At 35.9% G+C, this 25623-nt stretch overlaps 2 protein-coding genes across 2 annotated transcripts; both read left to right on the top strand.

The window, feature by feature from the left end:
• Positions 1 to 2404: 2404 nt before the first annotated feature.
• Positions 2405 to 3061, top strand: LOC136818164 (uncharacterized). Its single transcript, XM_067074526.1, has one exon. It carries the CDS (start codon positions 2405 to 2407, stop codon positions 3059 to 3061), a length of 657 nt encoding a protein of 218 aa, XP_066930627.1.
• Positions 3062 to 15589: 12528 nt separating this feature from the next.
• LOC136817885 (eukaryotic peptide chain release factor subunit 1-like) lies at positions 15590 to 25021 on the top strand. The gene is made up of 15 exons (XM_067074219.1): positions 15590 to 15697; positions 16083 to 16199; positions 17013 to 17071; positions 17398 to 17537; positions 17978 to 18116; positions 19811 to 19923; positions 20184 to 20261; positions 20596 to 20661; positions 20816 to 20879; positions 21183 to 21250; positions 21425 to 21512; positions 23028 to 23092; positions 23368 to 23440; positions 23770 to 23844; positions 24334 to 25021. The coding sequence occupies exons 1-15, from the start codon at positions 15612 to 15614 to the stop codon at positions 24426 to 24428; spliced, it is 1326 nt and encodes a 441-aa protein (XP_066930320.1). The 5' UTR covers positions 15590 to 15611; the 3' UTR covers positions 24429 to 25021.
• Positions 25022 to 25623: the final 602 nt, after the last annotated feature.

The raw sequence follows: 25623 nt of genomic DNA on the forward strand, positions 1-25623 counted from the left end.
CGAGTCAAATTGCTCGTATTCGAGACACTCTCTATGAACTCTGTGAAGATGATCTGAGCCTGCGAGAAAAAGTCAAGCTCGTTTTTAGAGAACATGGATTAACCATAACAGCCGTACTAACTGCTGTTGGATTGCTTATTTCAACTATTATCACCTCTTTAGCAGGAAGTGGTAGTGCAGGAAAACCTTCAACTCCTTCCAAAAATCCAAACACAATCAAAGAGTGGGTCAAAAACAAGTTAAAAGCTCTGGCCAGAGTCCTAGGTAGACTCGCAGCAAAAGCGGCAGCTGCCATTCCAGGGATCATCGGATCGATCATCGCTGGCATCTTAAACTTTCTCAAAAAAGCTGTCGTTGCTGCAAGTCAGCACGTATGGCTGTTCCTTACCTCTATCGCAACGTTAATAGGCTATCGCTTATTATACCCACCACCAAAAAAGCGTTAAAACACTAATTCCTAAAATGATGGCTGTTTTTTCATCCTCGTGATCATCAAGAGTATGAACCCTTTTGACATGTTTACTCTGCACCTGGTGCACCTGCTGCACATGCTGCACCTGCTCATGCTGAGCCGCCAGGCGATTGTGCCCTACCGGATCATGCTGAGCCGCTACACCTTTGGTGCGCCCTATGGGTAGGCGATCCGCTAGATGACTTTTTGTGACTGAACTCTGCGGTGTCTTTTTCAAAAACACCAAAGACGGTTTTGGTAATATAGCCTTTCCCAAGTTAAACCCAGACTTGTTTATCACAATCTTGTCGTTGTAACCGTCGATGACTTGGTTAAGTGGTTTCAACAGCATATCTGACGGCAACATATAAAGACCTTTGCCAACGCTATAGTCCAAGCTTGATCGCGCATATTTCAACGTGTTTTGATATCTCGAGACGTCGTCTTGCAACGATACTGCCTTGTTAATGACGTCTGATAAGTTATCGTGAAACAATCGCTGAGCTACTATTGCCTCAGCGTCATTTCCGAGTATGCCATGTCGCGCCCCAGCTTGCGAGGTCAACACGAGGTAAGTGTAAGCTCGGATGCTCTCGCTAATCTTTTCCAAGCCAGCTTTGGTGAATCCGTGTGAGTCAGGCATGATCCACTTAAAAGGTGACGCGTGTGAATCTTGCCACTGGTAATAACGACCTGCATAGATGTGAAAGTTTCTCGACGTCCCATACTCGTCAGCGATTATAAAAGCCTGCTCTTTCGAACAGTTATTATTATATTTATCAAAATTCTCCTCGTTTGGCAGCGGAGCCAATATCCGCCTCAAGATCCTTCTAACATGATAATAGGCATGGAATCGATAAAGAGCTCTGACGAGGGGCTGCTTAGCGTTGAGGTGCTTCACAGACACTCCGAGAGCCGATGTAGCGCAATGAACAGCAAAGTTCAATTGTGTATCCCAAAGCTTTAGAGGGTCGTGCTGCATGTTATAGGCGCTCCTTGCGCTCTGAAAACCTCCTGCATCGTAAAAATCTCCATGACCGTAATACCGATATGTGCTCGCAGCAAAAAGCGATCCTTCCAGTTTGATGTCGAACCCTGTTGAAATCTGATTGTCATCTTGCACAACAATACGTAGCTCTGACAAGTCTTGTCCTGTTATTTTCTCCTTAAATCCTCCTGACTGAGCATAGTGTGCTTTTGAATTGTATTGAAAATTCATTTATTTAAAAGAAAGGCGATGCAAGTCATATTAACAAAATTAGATCCCATAAAAATTGAGAACCTCCCTAATGGAGAAATAGACCTTCAAGAGCTAAAGCTTTGGCCAGGCTGGACTCACCCAAAATTCACAACCATTCTAACTTACCAAATAGCCTCTGATAACTATGCTCTCCAAGTAATAATGAATAAAAATTACACCTTTGACGTTCTCGCTCAAGACATCAATAATGCTCTCAATCAAAACGATGAACAAATCGTAAAACTTGATCACAAAAACGGGAGAGTCACTTGGCAAGTTTTACCTCCACCTAAAACTGAAAAATCAAAATTATCAACAGGAATGATAGCCTTTCTAAGGCCACACAACATAAAGCTATCAGACGAGCTCGTCACCCTCTTTAAACTAAACGGTGTTCAGGCAGACAAATATGGCATCATGACTGGTAATCCTATCGATAAATCCTCAATCTCGTTTTGTTTCTCAAACGCCTCCACCATTGTCTTCACATGTGATGAATGCGATAAAAAAACCATCATAAACAACCAAAAAACCAACGCCATTGTTGCAATGCCCGTCACAGCTGGTATGGATGGTTCTCTTACAGCTACACTCACACAACCGGCTACTTTAACGTTTAGCAACAACTTTACAAATCGCCTCAATTTCCGCGTTCAAGATAAACACGGCAACAATTTAATTACAAAAAGTTTTTTGCAGGCTTAAAATAAACCATGAGCGTTTATCCCGAGAAAATTTACCCTGATATCGCAAGTGCACCCACTGATGAAGGGCCACAACAAAGTCAAAATTATCGCCTCAAAAAAATCGAAGAGGCTGAAAAATTCTTACAAGATGAGGCAGAAAAAAGAGGTAAGCTTGCAAAACAGTTCAAACGACGAGCGATTGCTTCGACGATCAGTGATACTTCTCTAATCACTGCTATTACAATTTTAGAAGTTGCTTCTGTCGCGACCTTAACAACAGGAGTTGGAGCTCCTATAAGCATCGTTCTTGCTTCAGCTGGACTTTTGCTCGGTTTAGGTTCTGGAGTCATACACAAAACTCAAAAGGTTTTTGAATCTAAGACTAAAAAACACGACAAAATCAAGACCTTGGCAGAATCTAAACTGGATTCAATTTCAAACCTAGTTTCAAAGGCAATTAAAAACGCACACATTTCCCACGAAGAGTACCATTTCATCTTAAAAGAGGTCGAACACTATCGCGTCATGAAAGAACAAATACGAACCAAATCCAAAAAGGTAGCTAATGCCATCACTGTAGAGCAGCGCGAAGCTATCTTAGCTCAAGGTCGAAAAGAAGGAAAGCAAGATTTTTTACGCAAAATCGCTGCTACTTCAGATATCCCAACTGCCAATGCCATGTAAGCTTTGATCTGCCGCCAAAATATAGTGATTTGTAAAGGTGTGATTCCTTACAAATTACATGCTAATATCTCACATAATCAACTTCATAGCCACAAACTTCGCCAGTTTTCTCATCAATCTCCAAATCATCTTCATATACAATTTTACCCATTTCTGCATGCTCATAGCCAAGCCGCAGGCGATCAGCTTTAAATTTCAAATGCGTGACAAACCTTTGCAAGCTACACTTATCACACACTTCAAAATCTGTCTGCGTTCCAACACTTACCTGGTTCTTGCGCAGCTTTTTCGGTACTGGCTTACCTTGCAGTGCTAAAATAAGATCATCCTTATTCATCACGGAATACCTTTTTATACCCTGCGTCTTCGCTTGTTGTCGCAACTCCTTTAACTGTGTCATTTATTTTTATGACACAGTTAAACAACTTTCATAACTTATAATACCATATCATAACCACTGTCTTCCTCGTCATCGCTCAGCTGACTCTCAAAGCTAGGGTCTCTCTTCGTATATTTACACTCCTTCAAAAAGACCTGCAAGTGATAATTTGATCCCTGTCTATAAACGCTCCCTACCTTCAAAATTCCAGTCGCAAAACAAGACCCGATGTTGCTAGGTTTTTCCCATGGGTTTCCCTTAAATCTCGTTCTAATTTCACCATCCCAAGTGATAAGCTTTGGATTGATATACTTGCCATTGTTTAACGGTTCCCCCTCCAATTTTTTACCTAAGAGGTCTTCAATTTTCTTCAAAACAGCTTCATATTGTTGAGTCCAAACTTCATCTTCACCAACATTAAATCCCATCTTCCACGGAGAACTTTCATTATATTGTGAAACTCCTGATGAAACACAATCTTTTGGAGTTTTGATATATAGCGGCACAATCTGGCCTAACTCTACTTCATAACCAATAGTGTATCGAGTATCATGCTTATTCGCAACAACTCCCTCACTGACTCGAATCTTTTCCAAATCTACAATGTTAGTCAATTTATATTCGCTGTTAAATTCTTTGCTTGCAATTTCGATCTGACCAAACTTATACATTTATTATATATTTTTTGAGTCCAACTTGCATCAACTTTTAATCTTTGTCACTAGAAATCTCGTCATATTCCCAATCTGTCGCTTCTACACAATCTTCACCAGACAAGCGATCATAATAACTTCTCTCAATTGAAACATTGCTATCTTTGAAAAGTGCTTTTCTAAGGTAATATTCGTCTTCCTCACCTTCCCAGTCTTCAGAATTGAGGCTTTTTTCAATTTGAAGCAATAATTTATCACGCTTGATTTTCAATCTCCTGATCTTGTCTTTTGGAATCGGGCGAGTTATATATAAATCGGTGATTTGTGATTGAAAATTTTCAACTTGATAAAGTTTATCAAAATACCATTTACAATTATACTGACAGCTACATTCAGTCATTTATTATAAATTCAAATCCCCCAAATAACAACTTTTTAATTTTTTCTAAAGTACTTATGTTGCTTTGATTAAAAAATAAACAAATAAGCATTTTGATGACGTCATAGTTGGGAGTTTGGATGGCAGGTTGTTACCATGCCATATCAGCTACCAACTTAAGTAGAAATTCATCAAAAACAAACTCTCTGCGCAGATAATCAGGATATCATAAAATCCTCGATTATAAATGGCTCCTATCATCAGGGCAAAAAAATTTTAAAATCCTAAAGTAACATCAACTTTTTTTATGACCACAAAAATACTTTTAAAAAAACAAAAAAATCTTCAAAAAATACACATCCATTCTTTTTTACATAATTTTATCGATGTTTTAACTATCTGCGCAGATAGTTAAACTTATAGAGTTTCATTGATATTTTAACCTTTTCCTCATCGACTTGTTTTATCGACAAATTATCGATATTTTAACCTTCTCCCCATCGACTTGTTTTATCAAAAATTATCGATATTTTACCTTTTCCGCATCGACTTGTTTTATCGATAAATTATTGATATTTTAACCTTCTCTCCATCGACTTGTTTTATCAATAAATTGACAATATTTTAACCTTTTCCTCATCGACTTGTTTTATCGACAAATTATCGATATTTTAACCTTCTCCCCATCGACTTGTTTTATCGATAAATTATTGATATTTTAACCTTTTCCTCATCGACTTGTTTTATCGATAAATTATTGATATTTTAACCTTCTCCCCATCGACTTGTTTTATCAATAAATTGACAATATTTTAACCTTTTCCTCATCGACTTGTTTTATCGACAAATTATCGATATTTTAACCTTCTCCCCATCGACTTGTTTTATCGATAAATTATTGATTAAAAATCGCTCCTTTTCAATGTGCCAGGTCGGTCCAAAACATATCTCTGCTCTTGAATCTGCTGCAAACTGTACTGGCCTATACCTCAATGAGTCCAAAACCGAATATTTGACTCTTAATGTTAACGAATCATCAGACAATATTAAAACAATATCTGGTACAAACCTACGAAAGGTAGAAGACTACAAATATCTTGGTTCTTACATCTCTTCTTCTGAAAAAGACTTTAAAATTCGCAAAGGTTTAGCTTGGAGTGCATGCAATAAGCTGCATAGTATTTGGTCATCTTCCTTCATCGACTCTAGTCTCAAAGTTAAAATTTTCAAGTTAACTATTGAGCCAATTCTTATGTATGGTTCAGAAACCTGGTCCCTTACCAAAAAGTTTGAAAAGCAACTAGACGGTACCTATACCAGACTTCTGAGAAGGGTTAAAAATCTCTCTTGGCGTGACCATCCAACAAAACGTACCATATACGGTTCCTTGAAACCAATCTCTCTCCTGCTTAAAGCCAAGCGCGTTCAATTTGCTGGTCATTGTTTCCGTGCCTCATCTGAGGTTATTTCCTCCCTATTGCTTTGGAAACCTAAACGTGTGGCTCAGAGATCGAGAAAACTTACCTTTCCGGATGTGGTGAGCAGGGATACAGGCCTTGATCTTAGCGACCTGGGCACTGCTATGCGCAACCGTGACTCCTGGCGCCAGCGAGTGGAATCCATTGTCTCGACTGCGGTCGAGCAATGATGATGATCTCAAGAACAGCCAACAGCTAGAAACTACAAATTTTTTGTACTGAATGGTAACTTTCTTTGATAAAATCTACCTTAAGAGTTAAAGGAAGAAATTTTGGCGGGAATTTAATTTGGCGGATGGCCAAAAAAGTTTTTTCAGAGGGAATTTAATTTGGCGGTCGCTTAAAAATTTAACCTTAAGATGGCGTCAAAACAGCGAAAAAATATCAAAAACACCTTAAAAGAGATCATATTTTCAAACTGTTTAATTTGGCGGGAATTTAATTTGGCGGATGGCGGAAAAAAGAAATTTTGGAGGGAACTTAATTTGGCGGATTTCAGTCAAATCCGCCAAATCCGCCAAAATTTCTTCCTTTAAGGTATCTGTTCTTTTCTTGCCAGACTCCTGAATAAATGTATCTGTTCTTATTCGTGTGTATAAACATTGAATTTTAGGGAGTGGTCAGAAAGTATCTACTAGGGTACTAGGGTGGGGTGGAGGACTTTTTCAAAAATTCGCAGCCCTCACTCCTCAAAAAAAATTCAAGCCCTTCCTCTAACCAGTCAATGTATTTTTGGAACTCCCTCCTAGAAGACCCCCTAAAAGACATAAAAAATTTTGAGAACCCGCCTAAGGATGGGGAAAAGTCCCCCTACCATCCTAGTAGATACTTTCTGACCACTCTCTCTAAGTCCCGACTTTGCGCTGGATTTAATTTAGAATGGCGGATATTGCAGGAGCTTCGAAAGTTAAATGTGACGTTAATTCAAAAAATCGAATGTTTAGAGCCCGAAAACCCGGGCTCCTAGCGTTTGTGTGAAAGTCACGTGGGTCACCACGCGTTAAGGATGGGAAATAAGTTGTTTAATTTCCCATATCCTATCCTTATCCAGGAGTCTCGTGCCTAGCCCTTCGGGCTTGGAAGTCAAAGTAATCTAATACGTCATATTTCACACACATTCGGTAAATGAATGAAACGCCCTGTGTCCACCCATATCCGCCTTTTCACTTTTTGGCTCTGTCTACACGTTCTCAAAGCTGTTGCACCACAAAATTTCATTCTTAATAAAACCCTGACCGAAGAACTGTTATACTTTTATCGACTTTTTATCGAAAATTACTGATACTGGCGGACCACGATATCAAGTCTGTAAATTACATGCATTTATTGCAACATTGAAAATGGAAAACCAGGACACATGTAAAGAAGACAGAAGACAGAAGAGAATATCAAATAATTTTTGTTTTTAAGTGGTTATTTCTTTGAGTAGGAAGTTATCATTCTTCTAAGTTTAATAATTCATCTACATAGTACAAGAGTACCTTTTCATGTTTTGAGGTTTTATAAGTGCAGAAGTATAAGATAGCTAAATTACCGTGAAGTTGGGTAATTTGCATCTGTGGTTGTGGAGGGAAACTTGCATATCCATCAAATACCTGGACCATTCAACAAACACAAAATCTTAAAACAAATCAACTACACAGCTCTGCTTTACCATTTTAGAATCTCATATTTGCCGCGCGAGATCATAAATCTCAGGATGGTTGGGAATTCAGACATTTCTTGAGGCGGCAATCACAAATCTTCGTTTCGCGTCGCCCGACCGACTCTCGAAAATTGAGTCGGTGAGTCGGTAAATTTGTCAGATTTTTTATGTCAATGACCTTTCCTTCGTTCAAAAATTTTATTATTGCCGATTTTTTGCGAGCGATTTCTAGCGCATTTGCAGCATTTTGGTTTTGGCTGCTGGCTGGCTGGCAGTTTCCTCCAATGCACTCCAAAAATGGATGGAAAAATGGAAACCCGAAAATCTTTATGATCGACCGACCGACTCACTTTTTAGACCCAACGAGGACGCGAAATGAAGATATTTGTGATTGCCGCCTGATGGCTCAGTGTAGCTGGAACCTCGATATTCCAGGATTAGAAAAAGCTATACCTGTTATCTTTTTTCTTTAAAGAATCAACAAGCCATCAACATCGATAAATTACATACATTTCCTCAGAAACTTTTAAAATTATCTGCCATTATGACTTTCTTGAAGTCGTTCCGAAATTAACCAATCGGGTTAGCTATCGGAATTCCTATGGGAGTTCTTTTCCGAGATTTGTAAAATAGCTAAGTCGGCAAAAAAACTTTTCTCGGGGGTTTGAGGAATAAACAGAACTGTTATCATTTGTTTTTTATTTAACCATATATTCAAAATTACGCTCAAAAATACTTAAATAAATAAGTTAATAATATTAAATATACTATTCATGTCTCTCAGAAAATAAACACTTACAAAACGACATAGTTTATCATTTAAAATACCCCCGTGTTTGGACCATTCTATCGTGGGCGCAAAATAGGGCGGAAACTAAGTAGCACCCTCAGTGCAAGATTGCCGCCTCATCTTTATTCGCCCGCGCGAAAACGCGAGCTAATCATTTTTTTCTCGCACGCTCAAGGGGAAAAGGAAAGTGATCAATATTCTTTGAAGGAAAAACGTCGGAAACAAACCCAAAGACCAAAAGATGTATTTTGTTGTTGAGAATCGATCCTGTGAAGATGAAAAAATTTCTGCTATGCGTTTTTTTCGGAACGCTGAAAAACTCTAATTTCAATCTTCCTTAAGGTAAAGAGGTTGCGAGATTTGGGTTAGCGAGGCAAAAATCGCTAAAAAACTGGTAAAATCGTAATCCTCAAAAATCGAAGTTCCAGCCTCACTGTGGCTGATGCTGGACGTGTACAACCTCAAATTTAATAATGATATTAAACATAATTATATGCATGACATCACTTATGATTAGGAGATACAGTGTAGAACAATATATATTACCGTAAGTTGGTCTAATCTCGACATACGTCTTTCAATCTCGACACCGGATCTGTAAAATAATCAAAACAAACCTTGAATGAAATTCTTGGTATCATTCTTATCGAACATGTTCATCCATCAAACTAGAAGTTCAGTAAACATTGCAATCCTTTCACTTAAAAAAACAGCCAAATTATAAGCAGTTTTACACAACACACGAAACGCATGCAAACTTCCTCGTAACTTTCTCGTGTCCATCATTAAAATTTTACAACTTTATTACGCTTCAAGTCACGTGATAAAAATAATTCGCGCGCTTAGTCGACCTGGTTTCCATTTCCTTATTATTTATTGCAAGCACACGCTCTAGGCGCTAGGAGGCTGGGTTAAACTTCAAGGCACCGCACCTAGCACACCCGGTCCCTTTTCAAATTCATAAGGAAACCGGGTTCTTTTAATTATTTTCGGTTCACGGTAAAGAGGTCTACTAAAAAATTCCTCGCGTGCAAAATGTTGTTGTGATTTGGGCATCTTCGTTGAAAGCATGCTAATTAGTTAGTGATTACTACATCGTTAAAGTGTTCTTTTCAAATATAAGTAATAACAGTTCACATTTCTCATATTATATTAACAATCTGTGACGTGATAGAAAGAGAGTACAATTTAGTGATTGATTGATAACTTTGGTATGTATTTGTTTATGTTTGATTTTTTATTTCGAAGACCAGCCTACAGCTATGTCGAGATTAGAAGACGTATGTCGATATTAAACGACTCTACGGTATATCAGATCTAACAAAATTAATAACGACACTGTCATCATTGACAATAAAACAAAAGATTTTCTGTTAAGAGTCTTGTAAACATTCCAACAACTTCCATCGAAATGATCTGTCACAGCTGAGTCTACCATTTTTAACACGGTCCGAGGTAACGACGCTCGCTCGCTTTTCCGGGACTTCAGCTTAAGTGCTGGCGTGCAGCATAGGGTACAAAGTCCAAGTATGTGTTTCCCATAATTTTTGTATGAAGAGTTAGGTCTACACTGGGCCATTCCAGTTACCCCCCGTCGGATAGCCTGGGAATCCATGCTATGATTTCTTCTTTGATAAACTGATGGCGAAATGTATAGCATGGTACGGGCTGAGAGTTTGAATTTCCCAGATCCTAATAACGGTTGAAAACATAGCCAATCAAACTTTGTTATTCTTTTACTGGTCACACTTTCTAAGAGAAAGCGCAACTTTCGAAATTTGGTTTTTATTTTAGTAAGTGAGGACAGGGCTAAATTCGAATTTCCCACTGTACATCAAATTATAAAAAACACACGACAGGTCTCCTGTCTACCCGTGGGACGACGTGCATTTTTAATTTTTTTCTAGCCTCGGAAATAATTTTTCTTTTCCAGTGGTAGTTGGAAATTCCGATGAAAATCCATGTATTTTTGCAAAATGCTTCAGAAATTCCACTCTTTTTTGCCTTTTTTAATTCAATTGCCTTGGAAATTCATACATTTTCTTCTCTCGCCCTGGAAATTTTGAACTTTGGTGAAAACTTTTGCCCTCGGAAATCCTGTGTCGTCCGCCCCCTGTTACAGACAAATTCTGATATGGCCCACTGAGATATACATATTATCAGCCGGAAATTTGTAAATCAGGTTTGTTTTAATTTAACTTTGTATTTTAATTTTGTATGTCACTGTCACTGATGCAAGTTACGTTACCCGACTTCACGTTAGATGATGGATTATTAAACATACAAGGAGTAGTTTTCAAAGTTTTTCCGTCTCAGCAAGGCAGTACTTTGAGAGGTCCTAAATCCGACACCACTGCCTAATTCCAACCCCCAAATAACTGTTATGAAAAAGAATTCTATGTTTACAAACATTCCCTCTCTAAGTTGAACGATAAACTATTGCTAGAACTCTCGAAACAAAACATCTAACAAGATAGCTGTAATGTCAAGATGTCAATTAATGTAATTAAAAAGTGTGAGCTGTAAAAATAATTACCTTTTATTCTGGATCAGTTGCTCATGTTTAAAACGATAACAATTTTGTAATAAAAGTGACTTGTGCGGGAAAAATACGAAACAACTTGGGCTGGTTTCCATATCAAGAAACAAACAGACTAAATTGCAAAAATTGGAGTGAAGTTGAAAAGAGGGCAGATGCGGTAGCACTTAATTTGAATAACAAACATTGAATCAATGAAGTGGCAACTATCAACGCCCTCTTTACCACCCATAAGTCCGGATGTTTATTTAGGGAAGGCCCGCAATCAAGCCAAGTGCCAGTGTAAAGTAATAAAAACCAGGCTTGATTACGTAACGTTTCAAAATGAGCACGCTCGTACACAGACCTCTTTTATATTTTCATGTGCTTTGGAAAATCAAAACATCTCATTACTTTTTATGATGCTGTTACTACAGTTATCATTTATGACGTTGTGCATATTGCAATAAAAAAATATCTTTTGTTATAAGAAGCAATTATTGTTATTTGGTTCAATTGGTTCAGTGTATCAAATCTCTCAGTTTAGTTGACACTTTGGTATCTTCGTTGCGTCACAGCGAAAGGTTTGTTTTTATTTTAGTTTGTATCTTTGAAAGACCCCATCGGATTTAGGCAGTGGTGTCGGATTTAGGTCCTCTCACGGTATAGACCTAACTCTTGATACAAAAAATTATGTGAAACGCATATTTGGACTTTGTACCCTATGCTGCACATAAGCCAAAGTCCCGCAAAGGCTGAAAGGTGGGACAAAAATCAGTTTTTTTAAGTTTGCAAAAAAAACGGCACATAGAAGATCTTTCAAATTCAGTACCGTAAGTTGGTCTAATATCGACTTCCCTCGTCTAATTCCAACACCCTTCTTTAGAGAAAGGAATAATATGAAAGCTTGAATCACTGATTGAAAAAGGATTATTCCTCTCTGACCACTAATAGTCCGGGAGTCAAATCCTATATCTCCTTAAATAAGCACTTTTGCTTAACCCAAGATACTACAGGATAAACTATATATTTTTGGAATCCTCAAATTTCCTAGTTTAAGAAATGGTCGGTCCCCAAAGCTAACTCCTGGTAAATTTTTCATATTGGGCCCGAGTTTAGGGGGTACTTTCTACCCTTTGTAAGGATTTGTTATGGAAAATATCTTTCCATGTATGATATTATTTGCTATATCTCATGAATGAATTGACCAATTGCTTTGAAACTTTGCCAAAAGTTTTAAGATAGATTGCTGATCATCATTGGCAAAAGATTTTTGCAAAATATTATTTTTGGGGGCTTACCTGGGGCAAAATAGGGAAAATTTGGGTATTTTCACTGAATTTTGACACTTTATAAGACTGGGACCTACCAAAACAACTTTTAATGAGGCACAAACTTTGTGTTATGATAAAATTTGATGCGATACACCAGAAAAAGACTTTTGACAGAAAATTCTTTGTTTTATTGTCAATGATGACAGTACCGTTATTAATTTTGTTAGATCTGACATATTGATGTTTGTAAGTGCACTTTATAGTTTTGATTCCCATCAAAAAATCATTTTCTGGTTTTCATGTTATTAGATGCTGTTTTAGAGTTTTAGAGCTACACTGACAGTTACGGAACAAGAGCTAGCCTGCAAAAAAGAGGCTTTTCTGTCTCCAAATTCAACAAAATTCTGCAAAACATGGAGAATCTGGCCAGATTTGTTGTTTAAAGTCCATTTCTGTCTGTGATGAAGACTTCACTTTGACCACTTAACGAGAACTCTGAGGGTGGGGGTATGAGGAAGATGGAGGGTACATACCTGTCAGCTCGCAACCCTAGCCTAAAACCCCCTCCTTCCGGGAAAGAATGTGGTGCTTACTTGGCAGCTTGATGGTAAAATCCGTGTGTTTTGTTTTTGATACAAATAAGCTCTCACATTCTTTTTATGCTCCCTGCCATCTGACAACTAGGCTAGGATAGACTTACCTCTTTTCTCTTTTCTATTCCAACAATAAAATGCTTACATAGTTGACACATAAAACGTACATTGACAGAAGTATTCCCCATGCAATTTTTATATCAAAATATCTGCAATAAAAACTTTTCTTCTTAATTGCTTTCGTAATTTGCTCCATCGGAGTGTCTTTTCAACCAATGACATTAGGAACATTTGGGGAGTTCCTGTACGCAGCCGCAATCAAAAAAATTATAACCACACTCATAAAAAAATACGTTTGCATCTTTTTTTTACTATTTTTTTGCCTAGATGATATAGCAAACATAGTAAGTATAAGCAGACTTTTCTTCTACCGGATAACGGTGGCAGAAACTCAATCTTTGCTTGAATTTTGAAACTCAATCCTAATTTTTGTGCATGAGCCATGAGAATCATGACAAGAAAGTGATTTCCTAGGCCCTTATTAACAGAAAAAGCATATTCTGAGGTTAATTCTTTGTGTTTTAATGGGTCCATTTGTTTCTTACCTCAAAACTTCCATTTTTGCCATCTTTTCCCCAAATGCCACCATCGTGTGAAACAAATGGAAACCGTGTTAAAAATGGCAAAAGTCTACCATTTTGCGAACTCTTAGTTACGTCAATAATGGCCGCATAAATTATGTCGGAAACATAAACAAACTAACAAGAAAACGAAAGTGAAAAGCATCGTAATTATGCATTCGATTATTGCCGCCATTTACAATAACATTCTTCCACTTTTGACCCAGAATGCAGAAACAAATGCAAATTTCTTTTTGCTTGGAAAAGCTTGGCAAACTTCCACTTTTGACACAAAGAACACAAATGACCAATGTAAATTAAGGTGGTAAAAATGTAAGTATTTTTTAACACTTTTGAACACATTTTGATGAAACAAATTGGAAAAAGGTGGTATAAGTGGCATAAGTGGCATAAATGGTGATGAAACAAATGGACCCAATAGTTCCCAACTAATTAAACAGAGCCTGGGTTGATTATTTTGTTTTTAGGACTGAATTCAAACTCAATCTTTGAAATAAAAACGGTAGCAGCTCAAAACCCTGGAAATTTGCCTGAATTGGCTGTAAAATAATTCTGCGTCGGTAGAAATTTCACACACCTATTTAAACAAAATTAACCAGTGCATTTTTTATCTTTCTACTTCTTCATCTTCAATGAAGCTCTCAAAGTCAAATAGAATTAAGCACATAAGATATTCTTATGATTGTGAAATGCTGTTCGCGCCTTCACTACGGTGTAGTGTATGACGTAACTCGCGCGGCAACAAACTCGCCTTCTGTTGGCTGATCATATTGGCTGTTTTGGCGTTACCACCCTCAAAGCAGAGGGTGCGTTTATCATTCCGCCACTCTGTCCACCATTTTAAATGAGTTAACAATAGATTCAAAAGGGCGCCCTCATCAAGGTAGTTCATTTGCTTTGGTCTCCGGCTTTGGGAAGTAGTAATGTTTTTCGATTGTTTTCAATAGAAAATGGTAAGAAACTTAAGTTTACAAGTGTCATTTAGTTTTTGCTGGCTGGTAGAATGGCAAGTTTGTGGATGGCTTCCCTAACTGAATGAGATTGCCGTGTATGATAAAAATTAATGACTGGCCCTATTTTTTGGCGCTAATGGCTTTTTGGTGCCTAGGATAACGAGTAGTCATTTAATTTTATTTGTTTCAATCGTTGATTCTAAGGGATGAATTTTTTCTTATCTTTAGTTCTCAAACAAAAACAGGAATTTGATGCAAGTGTTATTTTTTCAAAGAATCCTTTCTGATTGGATGAAAGCGCTTTACCTTCATTTGATTGTATACTTTTTTTTAAACAATCAACCAATCGATATCGCTGTGATTGGATAATGAAATATTTGGCGCTTTCACAGACGTTTGCGATTGAACAAAATGAAACAATCTAAATATTTTCCAGGGGGTGAATCTTAAGTTTTTCTTCTATTTCTTCATGTTCGCCAATCCGGGGAGTCTTCATATATACCACAGGAAAACTCATGAAACCGGCCAACTTAATCTTGAGTTTGGGAAATCCCCAAAATTGGCAAACAATAATTTTTTCCCACTTACGGCTTTTCTCTTTGATCTTTTGTTGGTTTCTTTTGTTGATTTCTTGCGTCATCGATGACTTGCGCGAATGTTTCTTAAAATGGAAGCACATGGATTTTACCAAGCTGCTTGGGTGGATGGAGAGCAGGGAGATGATGTTACAAAGAGCCATTCCAGAATTTGTCTGTAACAGGGGGTGGACAACACGGGATTTCTGAGGGCAAAAGTTTTCACGAAAATTCAAAATTTCCAAGGCGAGAGACGAAAATGTATGAATTTCCATAAGTGTGCAAGGGGGTTCCAGGTCCCACCTAACCCTAAAATTCCCACCCTCAATCCCAGATTCGCAGATCCCAAATTTTAGGTTCAGCCTGATGGATTCAAAAGATGAAAAAAATATTGTTGGATGGTTGATAGGATTGTCAAATATTTTTAGCTCCTCAATTTTCACTTTCTAAAATCAATTAAGCTAAAAAACAATAATTTGTGCCTTTAAAACACCATATTATCAAGTTGTTCAAAGATTTTTGCTATTTTTTGTGCTGGAAAGATGAATATACTACGTTTTTGCTGCCTCTCAAATATTTTGAAAGACTCGAAAGAAGATCACTCATCAGATTCATCAATTATAACTTCATCTTGTTATATATCATACAGTAAAAGATAAAAAACAACCGGATATGTCAGGGCAAGAACAAGAAACAGACAGAAATGTTGAGATTTGGAAAATTAAGAAACTTATTAAAAGTCTTCAAGCAGCTAGAGGGTAAGTGTTTACCAGTGGATCTATCTTTTATAATTATATCCTGACACAGTTTGTTGTAAGGGTTAAATTTTTCTGATGAATCTAGTACTTTATCCCAGATATTTTTAGTAAAAGCCACAATAAAAGAAGAAATTTGTCATATAATGGTCTGATTCAATGGTATCACACGGTTCTATCAACAAAGTTGATATCTCTTTCTATATATAACCAGTTTTGTCTCAATTAAAAAAAAAACAGTATAGTGCTTCCCTGAAGCAGCTAAATTTAACTTGTCAATGATGTTTTATAGCTGAATTCTAAAAATGAAAAATTCCCACTTACCTTCACAGCCAAATTAATTAATAGAGTAAGTAGAATCAAGTTAATTAATTCCCTTACTTTTTAGCAATGGCACTAGCATGATTTCCCTCATCATTCCACCAAAAGATCAAATTTCTCGAATCGCCAAAATGTTGGCTGATGAATTTGGTACAGCATCAAATATTAAAAGCAGAGTCAACAGGTATCTTTTTAATACTAACTATAACAGCTTGATCTACTATGATTAGGCCTTTTTGTAAAGATATGCAAAATTTAATGGATTTTAATCAGTTTTGCTTAAGCTAGAAGTACATATTTCTAGGTTACTCGTACCTTTTTTATTGACAAAGGGTTTAGTTTAATATTATGTGAAAAGACTTCTTTCTCAAATTTATGTGAAAGGGGAAGTCCATTTCAAGTTTTATGAATGCTAAGATGACATATAGCACCTAAATCAAGCTAAATCATTTATCAGATGTCTGAATTATTGTTGGGAGCAGTTGCGAGTATTATTATGGCACATTTAAATTTTCTGATCACAACCGGGTCCTTCAAGGCAGAATTCTTAATAAGGATTTAACTTTATCAGCACTCAATATTAATTTGTATTTGTATTTGTGACTCAAAATCGAAGGCCAGATGTGGTTTGTTTGGCTGTTTTTTATTGCCTGATAAATTTTCAACTTTTCACTAATTTGGGCTAAAGTCTGTCCCAAAAGTATGTGGAAACTCTACCCTTTTGACCAAATCTCAGCATGTATAAATGCGTTATATTGAAAGGCTATACACCATTGGAAATTTGGAAATTTATAAGAACCACATCTACCAAAATTTTGTGCTGAGAAATTGTTTAAAATGTATAAAAGTGTCCGCATAGAGACAGACTTTAGTAATACAAGGTACCGGCTGACTTTTGGATGAAAAAAATCTTATTTTAGATTCATGTATAAATATTTATTATTGAACATACTTGCTTCACTGTTCCTGTTTGCTTAAAATTTGATTTTTTGTTTAGATTATCTGTCCTTGGAGCTATCACATCAGTACAACAACGTCTAAAATTATATAATAAAGGTAAAGCTCCACTTATGTATTTGAACGATAATAATGTTATAGCATTACTTGCAACATATTAACGACTCCTTACTTTTGAAAAATAAGAAAAATGTATCCCTTTTTTGACAAGCATGGTTTTTGCATTATATTGGTTAAATTTTGTTAAATTGGTTACTGTAATTTTAATTTCGGCAACATATGAAAGCCTGAAACACAGTTCCCAAGTTAAAGAAAGAAAATGTCATCGTAACAAAATAATGTATTTTTATCTGATTTTCTTTGGGGCTGCATTGGCAATATCCACTGTTTCAATATGTGAATATCTCTTTTGTTGTCAATTTCAGTACCTCCAAACGGTTTGGTTGTTTATTGTGGTACTATTGTGACGTCAGAAGGAAAAGAAAAGAAAGTTAATATTGATTTCGAGCCTTTCAAACCAATCAATACATCTTTATACTTATGTGACAATAAATTTCATACAGAGGTAAGAGCATGCATACTTCTGACTGGAACAACATTGCAACTACCCCAGAGTTGGGGCACCTACCTGCACCTGCAGTAATAAAAATAAATAAAAAAAGCAACTCACTTTTTGTAAGGGTCTGAACAAACACCATGGAAATTCTTTTAAAGAGTCCTGATCTATAATGATTCAATAAATTATTTTTAGTATACGAAAACGTCTTCCGTTTAGCTTTATGAGCAATTTTCATCTCCCTCATGCTCACTTGGTTTGTACAGATAGCTAGCTACATTGGTGATTTTATTGTAGGACCTTTTACCAGAGTCATTATCTTACAAACATAATTTTGATAAGATTCCACTGGATTTCATGAATCAAAACTAGTCTGCAACCAAACTTCAAAAATAACCAACCAATATCACCATGCTAATTGTATATTCTTCTGCTTATGGCTATTATAGGCTTTAACTGCGCTCCTGGAGGATGACAGCAAGTTTGGATTCATTATAATGGACGGTAACGGCGCATTATTTGGAACACTTTGCGGAAATACAAGAGATGTCTTACATAAATTCACTGTTGATTTACCAAAGAAGCATGGTAATTTTTTTACACATGTTATATTTCATCTCTTATCTACTGGTGAAAGCGAAAATATTTCTGCTGAAAGAAATGCATCAAAAAGTATTAAACTTTGCTTAACTTTTCTTGCTGGTTACTGGGGGCAGATAAGCAAAACTTCAAGTTGTAGCTCTGAAGTTTTGCAAAGACACGCTGCATGGAATGTAAAGTAATTTTTATGAAACATACACTTTTGACGTTGTCATAGCAACAAACAATTACTTTTAAAATCATATGGCTGGCACCAGTACTAAGAGCATACCAGTACAATTTTGACTATTTCTGATATATGAAACCAATTGTTAACCAGTCCCAAATTAATTGGAGCTTACTTTGAAAGCTGTACAATTGCAATCTTAGGATTTACATTTAATTGACGATAAATTTGGGGATATTATGAGAAACTTTTCGGCACTGGTAAACAAATTATGATGGAGGGTACATGTGGGTATTCAATTTGATGGATCTTACCGAAAACCTAGACCAACGTCCGAGGTTCAGAAAATGCCTTAAAAATGGTTTTCGTAGGGCACCCCTTAGATCAGGACAAATTTTTGATATTATGCTCCTAATAGGGTGAAGAATTGACAAAAAAAAATTCACTTTCGAAGTCTGAAAATCAAGTATCTGAGGCTACCAACGGATTCAGCGTGAAAAGTAGATAAAGAAAATGGGGTTATTTGTTAAGTTTCGACCACCTGGTGCCGAAAAATAGCATTTTTTAAGGCGAAAAATCGACGTTTTTGGCGTTTTCCGATGACGTCAGCATTTTCCTAGAGGAATTTTCAGAAAAAGTCATTCTCACGGCTGGATAGCCCTGAAGTAGAAGTATCCAAAAATGGTATTGTTTGTCAGCTTTCGATGTCTAGATATTGAAAATTATCGATATTTTTTGCTGAGTATCCAGGGGGGGGGTCTTGCAGTTACTCCTTGACACTATGTGGAGTAACTGCAATTTTGGACATTTTCTACAGACACCACCACCCTTGCAGTTATTCCATAGTGTACTAACTGATTTTACCCTCAAAATTGGTGTATACCACCCCTAAAAATGCCAAATTTGGCAGTTTGTTCACTGAATTCCTCATTTTTGACACCATTTTACTGGGTACGTCTTATTAACGACCGTTCAAGAGTTAAATATCTCAATCATTTTCCAAGTTAAAATATCTTTCATGCCTTGATTGAAAGAAAAAATTTTGTGATTTTTTTTTGACTTTTGAAAAAAATGTTTTTAATTTTTTTGCTTCCGGAATTTTTAAAAACCTAAAATTTTAAGTGGAAAATTGAAAAATGTGCTCACTTAGTACACCATATCCAACCAAAATCGACAATTTTGAGCTTAGGCACCACCCATGTTGCAGTTAGTCCACTGGTGGAGTAACTGTTTTCCCAAATTTTGGTTTATATACCACCACGGTAGTAATTGTCATAGTGTTTATATAATAACTGCATGACCCCCCCCCCTGGAGTATCAGCAGTTTTTCAGCATATTTACCCACTTTAAAAATGAAATATCTCAAGAAAGTTAACAAACCATACCATTTTCGGATACTACTAATTCAGGGCTATCCAGCTGTGGAAATGATTTTTTCTGAAAATGCTCCCAGAAAAATGCTGACGTCATCGGAAAACGCCAAAAAGGTCGATTTTTAATAAAATCTTCCTCAAAGGTCGTGGTGGTCAATCTGCTTTACGTTTTGCACGTTTACGTATGGAGAAACGTCACAATTACGTCAGGAAAGTGGCTGAGACGGCTGTACAGATGTTCATTTCCAACGATAAAGTAGGTGTTGTTTGTAGCCAGTATTGTTTAAGTCAACAATTTTCTTTTCTGTAAAAGAAAGGATGAAATTTTACAAAATACAAGCTCTCGCTTACCAGACCCCATCGAACGTGGTCTCGTATTTTTACTATTTTTTTCAAGTTGAAGAAGGGTATACATTATATGCAAATGATACCTGCAGTGTGATAAGTTTTTAGTTTGCAAAGTTTATCAGCAACCTAAAGTGATATTGACTCCATTTTCAATCTGTTATTTGTTAGATCAATGTGGCTGGTCTTGTTATTGCTGGTTCTGCAGATTTCAAATCAGAGTTGAGTCAGTCTGATATGTTTGATGGTGTAAGTGAATTAACTTATAATATCCGGTATCGAAATTTCAGAACTCTTCAAACTGATATGTGAAACTTCAAAGACAATACTTTCTTTTTTCAAAGCAATAACCTCCTCATCGATTCACGATATGCATCACTGCAATGTCTTCATCATCACACATAGATCCGACAGCTGATTGGTTGTAAGTGACGTAAAATCAGTCAATACGTCACTTTGCAACCAGTCAGCTGCTGGGTCCGTGATGTAATGTTAGAATACATTGCAATGGTACATATCATGAATACTGGAACCTGAAAGACTATGGCGACTATTTTAATTATTCTCACATTTTCTTTACCAGCGGTTACAAGCAAAAATATTGAAAGTTGTTGATGTTTCATATGGTGGTGAAAATGGTTTCAACCAGGTATCTAGCTGTTTGCTCAAAATGTGATACTCCTTTATTTTCCAGAAGCACGACTTTCTGAATGTGTTTTTCTAATAACTCTAACAATAATAAAAATGTATCCTGGGCTTCATCGAATATTTCTATTTACATTGTTTCTTTTGTTTCTTTTCAGGCAATCGAATTATCAGCCGAAGTTCTTTCAAACGTCAAGTTCATTCAAGAAAAGAAATTGATAGGTATAATGAACAAGACGGAGCTTTTTTTCTTAAGGATGTACCAAGATCCTTCAATGCGACTATAAGTACAATTTTTAAGAGCTTTGAACTAAGAAGGTTAAATGTTTTTTCTAAGAAATTTATCCTGGTAACAAGATACGATCCTGGACAAAACTGTTTGTCCACCCCCTTCCCCAAATATCGATTTTTTGGGAAAAGAGGGGACTTCTCGTTGGAAAAGGGTGATCGGACACCATTTTTGACAACAATGGTACTACCCTTATCAAAAGTCTTTATTAACCTAACTTCGTTTTTTCTCTCCAGGAAAATATTTTGACGAAATCTCACAAGATACAGGTCGTTTTTGTTTCGGCGTCGACGACACATTGAAGGTATGTATTTTTCTTTCCTCGTCCGTTGAGCTCTTTTGAAAAAACGATCTGCCTTTTCGCTTCACCTGGCTTGGATGAGAATAGAATAATTACTTATATTTATTGCATTTTTCGTTTAGACATTATTTTCCTATAATAAATATTGAAGAATGATGTTTGTTTTTATCCCTTCAGGCTTTGGAAATGGGAGCTGTTGAAACACTCATTGTTTGGGAAAATCTTGAAACACAACGTATAACCTTGAAAAATCACAGTTCGGACGGTAATGATTGTTTGTTTTATCACTCGTAAATATGCTTAGTAAATGCAATGCTCTACCTTCGCCGTAAAGATGACTGCCCGTGTGCAAGAGGTTCAAACAAAGATTAGATACCAACATTCGAAAAAAAAGTTTGACCAGGACATAAAACAGATATATTTTCAAATTAGAGTTTGTTCCCAGCACAATCTAATATTTGCTTCTTTATTACAAGAAATTATTTTTTGAAAATGTGGTATCACTAAAATCCAGAATTTTTACCCATAGCTACGAAAAGAAGACTTCAATAATTATTTTAAGACAATGTCTTTTTCAAGACTTACGAACTTATGACTGCAAAAAAAATTTTAACGTAGAAAAAAAAAGATAATGATATGGCTAAACCTTACTTGCAGAAAATCTGCCCTTTCCCAGGACGCCTGAACAGACAGGATTAAGCTTCACACAAGCCTGTAAATTCCTATACTGGGTGCACCAAAAAAAGATATACAGGTTTCTCGAGATATAGTGAGCTTCAGGATTTATATTTTTTGTTCATTCTTTTTTTATTGTATAGAGGATGCTCTAACTTGAATTTTGAGCTATTATACATTAAATTTGAAAAGTAGTTCGAAAGTTATTTCCAAAAAACTGACTTTTTTTCCATGTCGAAATTTCAAAAAAATCATTAAAAACAGCAATCATGCTATAAATAAGACAACATTTTGTCATTACAAAAACACAATTTCATTGTTTTTTTTTATTTTTTTTTTCTCCTATCTTATATTTTGCCAGCAGTTTGTCTATCTTATTTGTCATGAACATTTCCAACACCAGCAAACTCAATGCAGAACCAAGTCCTTTAAATAACTACCTTAAGTGGATAAATTTTGGCGAGGATTAAATTTTGCGAATTTTGATAAAATTCGCCAAAGTAAATCCTCGCCTAAATTTCAAAAATCGGCCATTCGCCAAATTAAATCCCCGCCAAATTTCACAAAATTGATCAATCGCCAAATTAAATCCACGACAAAATTAATCCACTTAAGGTTGACTCGACTAGGAATGGTGATCTATTTTTCAAAACTTTTCTCAGATAGCACACACATAACATCAAAACCTCTCTTGGAGATTTACAAAAAAAATTTCAACTTTTCCAAAAATATTTTTCCACATAAGAATATCTTGTTTTACCAAATTCTTAAATTTCGTAACGAGTTTTGATGAACACAGTTGCATTTTTTGGTATTTTTATCTGTAAAGAAGGTTAAGTGTCAAGAGAAAAGTTTGCTTGCTGTTTTTGATGATTTTTTTGAAATTTCAACATTAAAAAAAAGTCAGTTTTCTTAAATAATTTTCGAATTACTTTTTCAAACCTAATGCATGATAGCTCAAAATTCAAGTTAGACCATCCTCTATGCGATAAAGAAAGTATGAACAAAAAATTTAAAATCCTGAAGCTCACAATATCTCAATAAAGTTGTATACATTTTTTTGGTGACCCGGTATACCGAGTTACTAATTGTTTTTCTTTTATAGATAATAACATTTTGCTACTGAATCCTGAACAAGAAAAAGATAGAACAAACTTCCTGGATAAGGAAGTAAGACTTTTATAATAAATCATTAGTCATAATTGTTTGTGAAATTTTGCGATTGTGAGTAATTTCTTTTGAGCTTTTATGTTTCATGGTTTCAGCCCTCTCCCAAAATTTTCATCGTCATAATATTTTCATAATTACTTTCTTGCATAAGTTTAAAAAAGAAAAATGATTTTAAATGAATGCTCTAACCATTGCTATAACTTACTTCTGTAATTTAGTGTCAGTTTTAACAATAAAGGCCGGTCATATCAACTTAAAATTTTATTCCACCATAGACTAACGTTGAGTTGGAAATATTGGACAAAATGCCGCTCTTGGAATGGCTTGCTAATAATTACAAATCCTTCGGTAGGTTTACGAACATTCTTTCGAATCATTTCTCGGGGACTCTCAAAGGAATTATAATGTCGATTATATAATTATCTGGAATAGATTATAATTCCCTTGAGGGTCCCCGAGAAACCAGAATGCATTGCATTTATCTAAACGCGATATCGTCTATTGCCTTAAGACAAAAGTTTTAAAACACTCATAAATTTAGGAACGCGTAAAAGTGTTTTAACGAGTTTGAACAAAACCCACCAAATTCGCCAAAATAACTTTTTGCTGAAATCAGTTCTCTTAGATATCTTTATAAATAAAACAAGAGACTAATTTTGGTAATTATCTTTGCAAAGGTGCTGCATTGGAAATCGTTACAGATCGTTCACAAGAAGGCTCGCAATTTTGTCGTGGTTTCGGTGGTATTGGAGGTGAGACTTCTTCCCTCTCCGATAACTGTTATCATTAATTTTCTAAACACTTACTACTACTTAAACGATGACATGTGATGGTAGATATTAAGTACCCTCGAAATTTTGTAACATGCGAAATTTAATACCATTTTAAAGGCACACTCTTGTTTCATAAGAACCAGTAAATTTTTTATTGCGACTCAGCTGTACTTATCTTTTGTCACTTTGAGCCTTAATGGTGTAATCGTGCTTTTTTTGACGATTTTGAGCCTGGTTCTCATAAGATTGTTCTTATAAAAAACCAAGTTCGATTTGAATTCAGTTTTTGAAACACAATTTTGTGAGCCTGTAAACAAATTATTATTTTTTCTGAGATTTTTGAGCCAATATAATTGTCTCCGCCACCACGGTGAGTTATGAAAGGTTCATTCTCATTTTAGGCTAGTACTCAACGAACCGTTATGTAACCTAGGTATTGGCATTTTATTTTTACTTTTCAATCGTCAGGTTTACTACGGTACAAAGTGGACTTTCAATCGATGGATTACGATGACTTGGATGACCTTGACTATTACGATGATGACGATGAATCTCTCTTCTAAATAGTGAACAAAAAATGAAAGATTTTATCAAATCATCCCATCATCGGTATAAATACACAGAAAGTGCAATACAGTGAAGTTTCATTACGAAACGCCATTGAACTGTTACTACCGAAGAGCAACTGAATGGTTCCATCCTATGGCTGGTGGCACGAAAAACAGTTCGCTTCTAATGATTTTGACGTTAAAGATGAGGGTGTCTCCTCTATAAGTGAAACAAACGACGACCTAATGACGTTTCAGCAATAACTGTAGAAGACAAGAAAGAAGCCTTTGAATAGGCTCATCAGAAACGAGGGCGATATTTTATTTTTGAAAATCGAGATTTTATTTTATTTGGTTTTTATTGTAGTTCTCCATTGTTGTTTTTTCTTATTTGTTCGCCATTCTCCAAAAAGACTTTTATCGCGAAAAGTCCAAGGCAAGGTTTTTACAAATTCGCCGACGTAGATTCCAATGAAAACCAGAATGTTATCTCTCATTTAGCATGACCTTAAATAGTAAAGTAAATTTTGTGTTTTATTACTGGGCATTTGTATTTTTGTGTATTTATTCAGATAATTTCAGAATAACCGAATTGTGTCAAGCGTTCATATTTGTCTGACTTCCAATTTCAGAGTTGCCTGACGACTACTTTAATGGGATAAACTTTCGCGGGGATTAAATTTAGCGGTTGGGCCTATTCGCGAAATTCAAAAATTTCGCGGGGACTTAATTTCGCGGGTGGCACTATTGGGTGTCAATATTTTCACGATTTTGTGACTTTAACTGTCAAATCATACATCTTGGTTGTTGAAATACACATTATTTGCGCCTCTTTGATGCAAGTAACCATTCAAAAAGTATTTATTTGACATATTTTGAGTTTTGTTTAGAAATAGTTCGCGGATGAGGCCCTTCCAAATTTCCATTGGTACTTAATTTCGCGGATATTCGCGGATGACACCCAAATCCGCGAAATCCACGAAATTTAATCCCCGCGAAAGTTTATCCCATTAAAGTGCCCAACGAGGGTTGTTCCAGAAGCTTTTTCTTATATATATTCTAAAAAGCATCGAAGAAAGTTTAACTTTTTATATTTCTTTTTTGCTATGATCCCTAAAAGACTCATCTCTTTTTGCACATGTAAGGTACAAATTGCAGTATAACAAAATTTTGGAGCATGAAATTATAGATTTTCTCACTTTTGAAGTTC

This window comes from Clytia hemisphaerica, unplaced genomic scaffold (genome assembly GCF_902728285.1).
Source record: "Clytia hemisphaerica strain Z4C2 unplaced genomic scaffold, Clytia hemisphaerica genome assembly, whole genome shotgun sequence".
NCBI lineage: Eukaryota > Metazoa > Cnidaria > Hydrozoa > Leptothecata > Clytiidae > Clytia > Clytia hemisphaerica.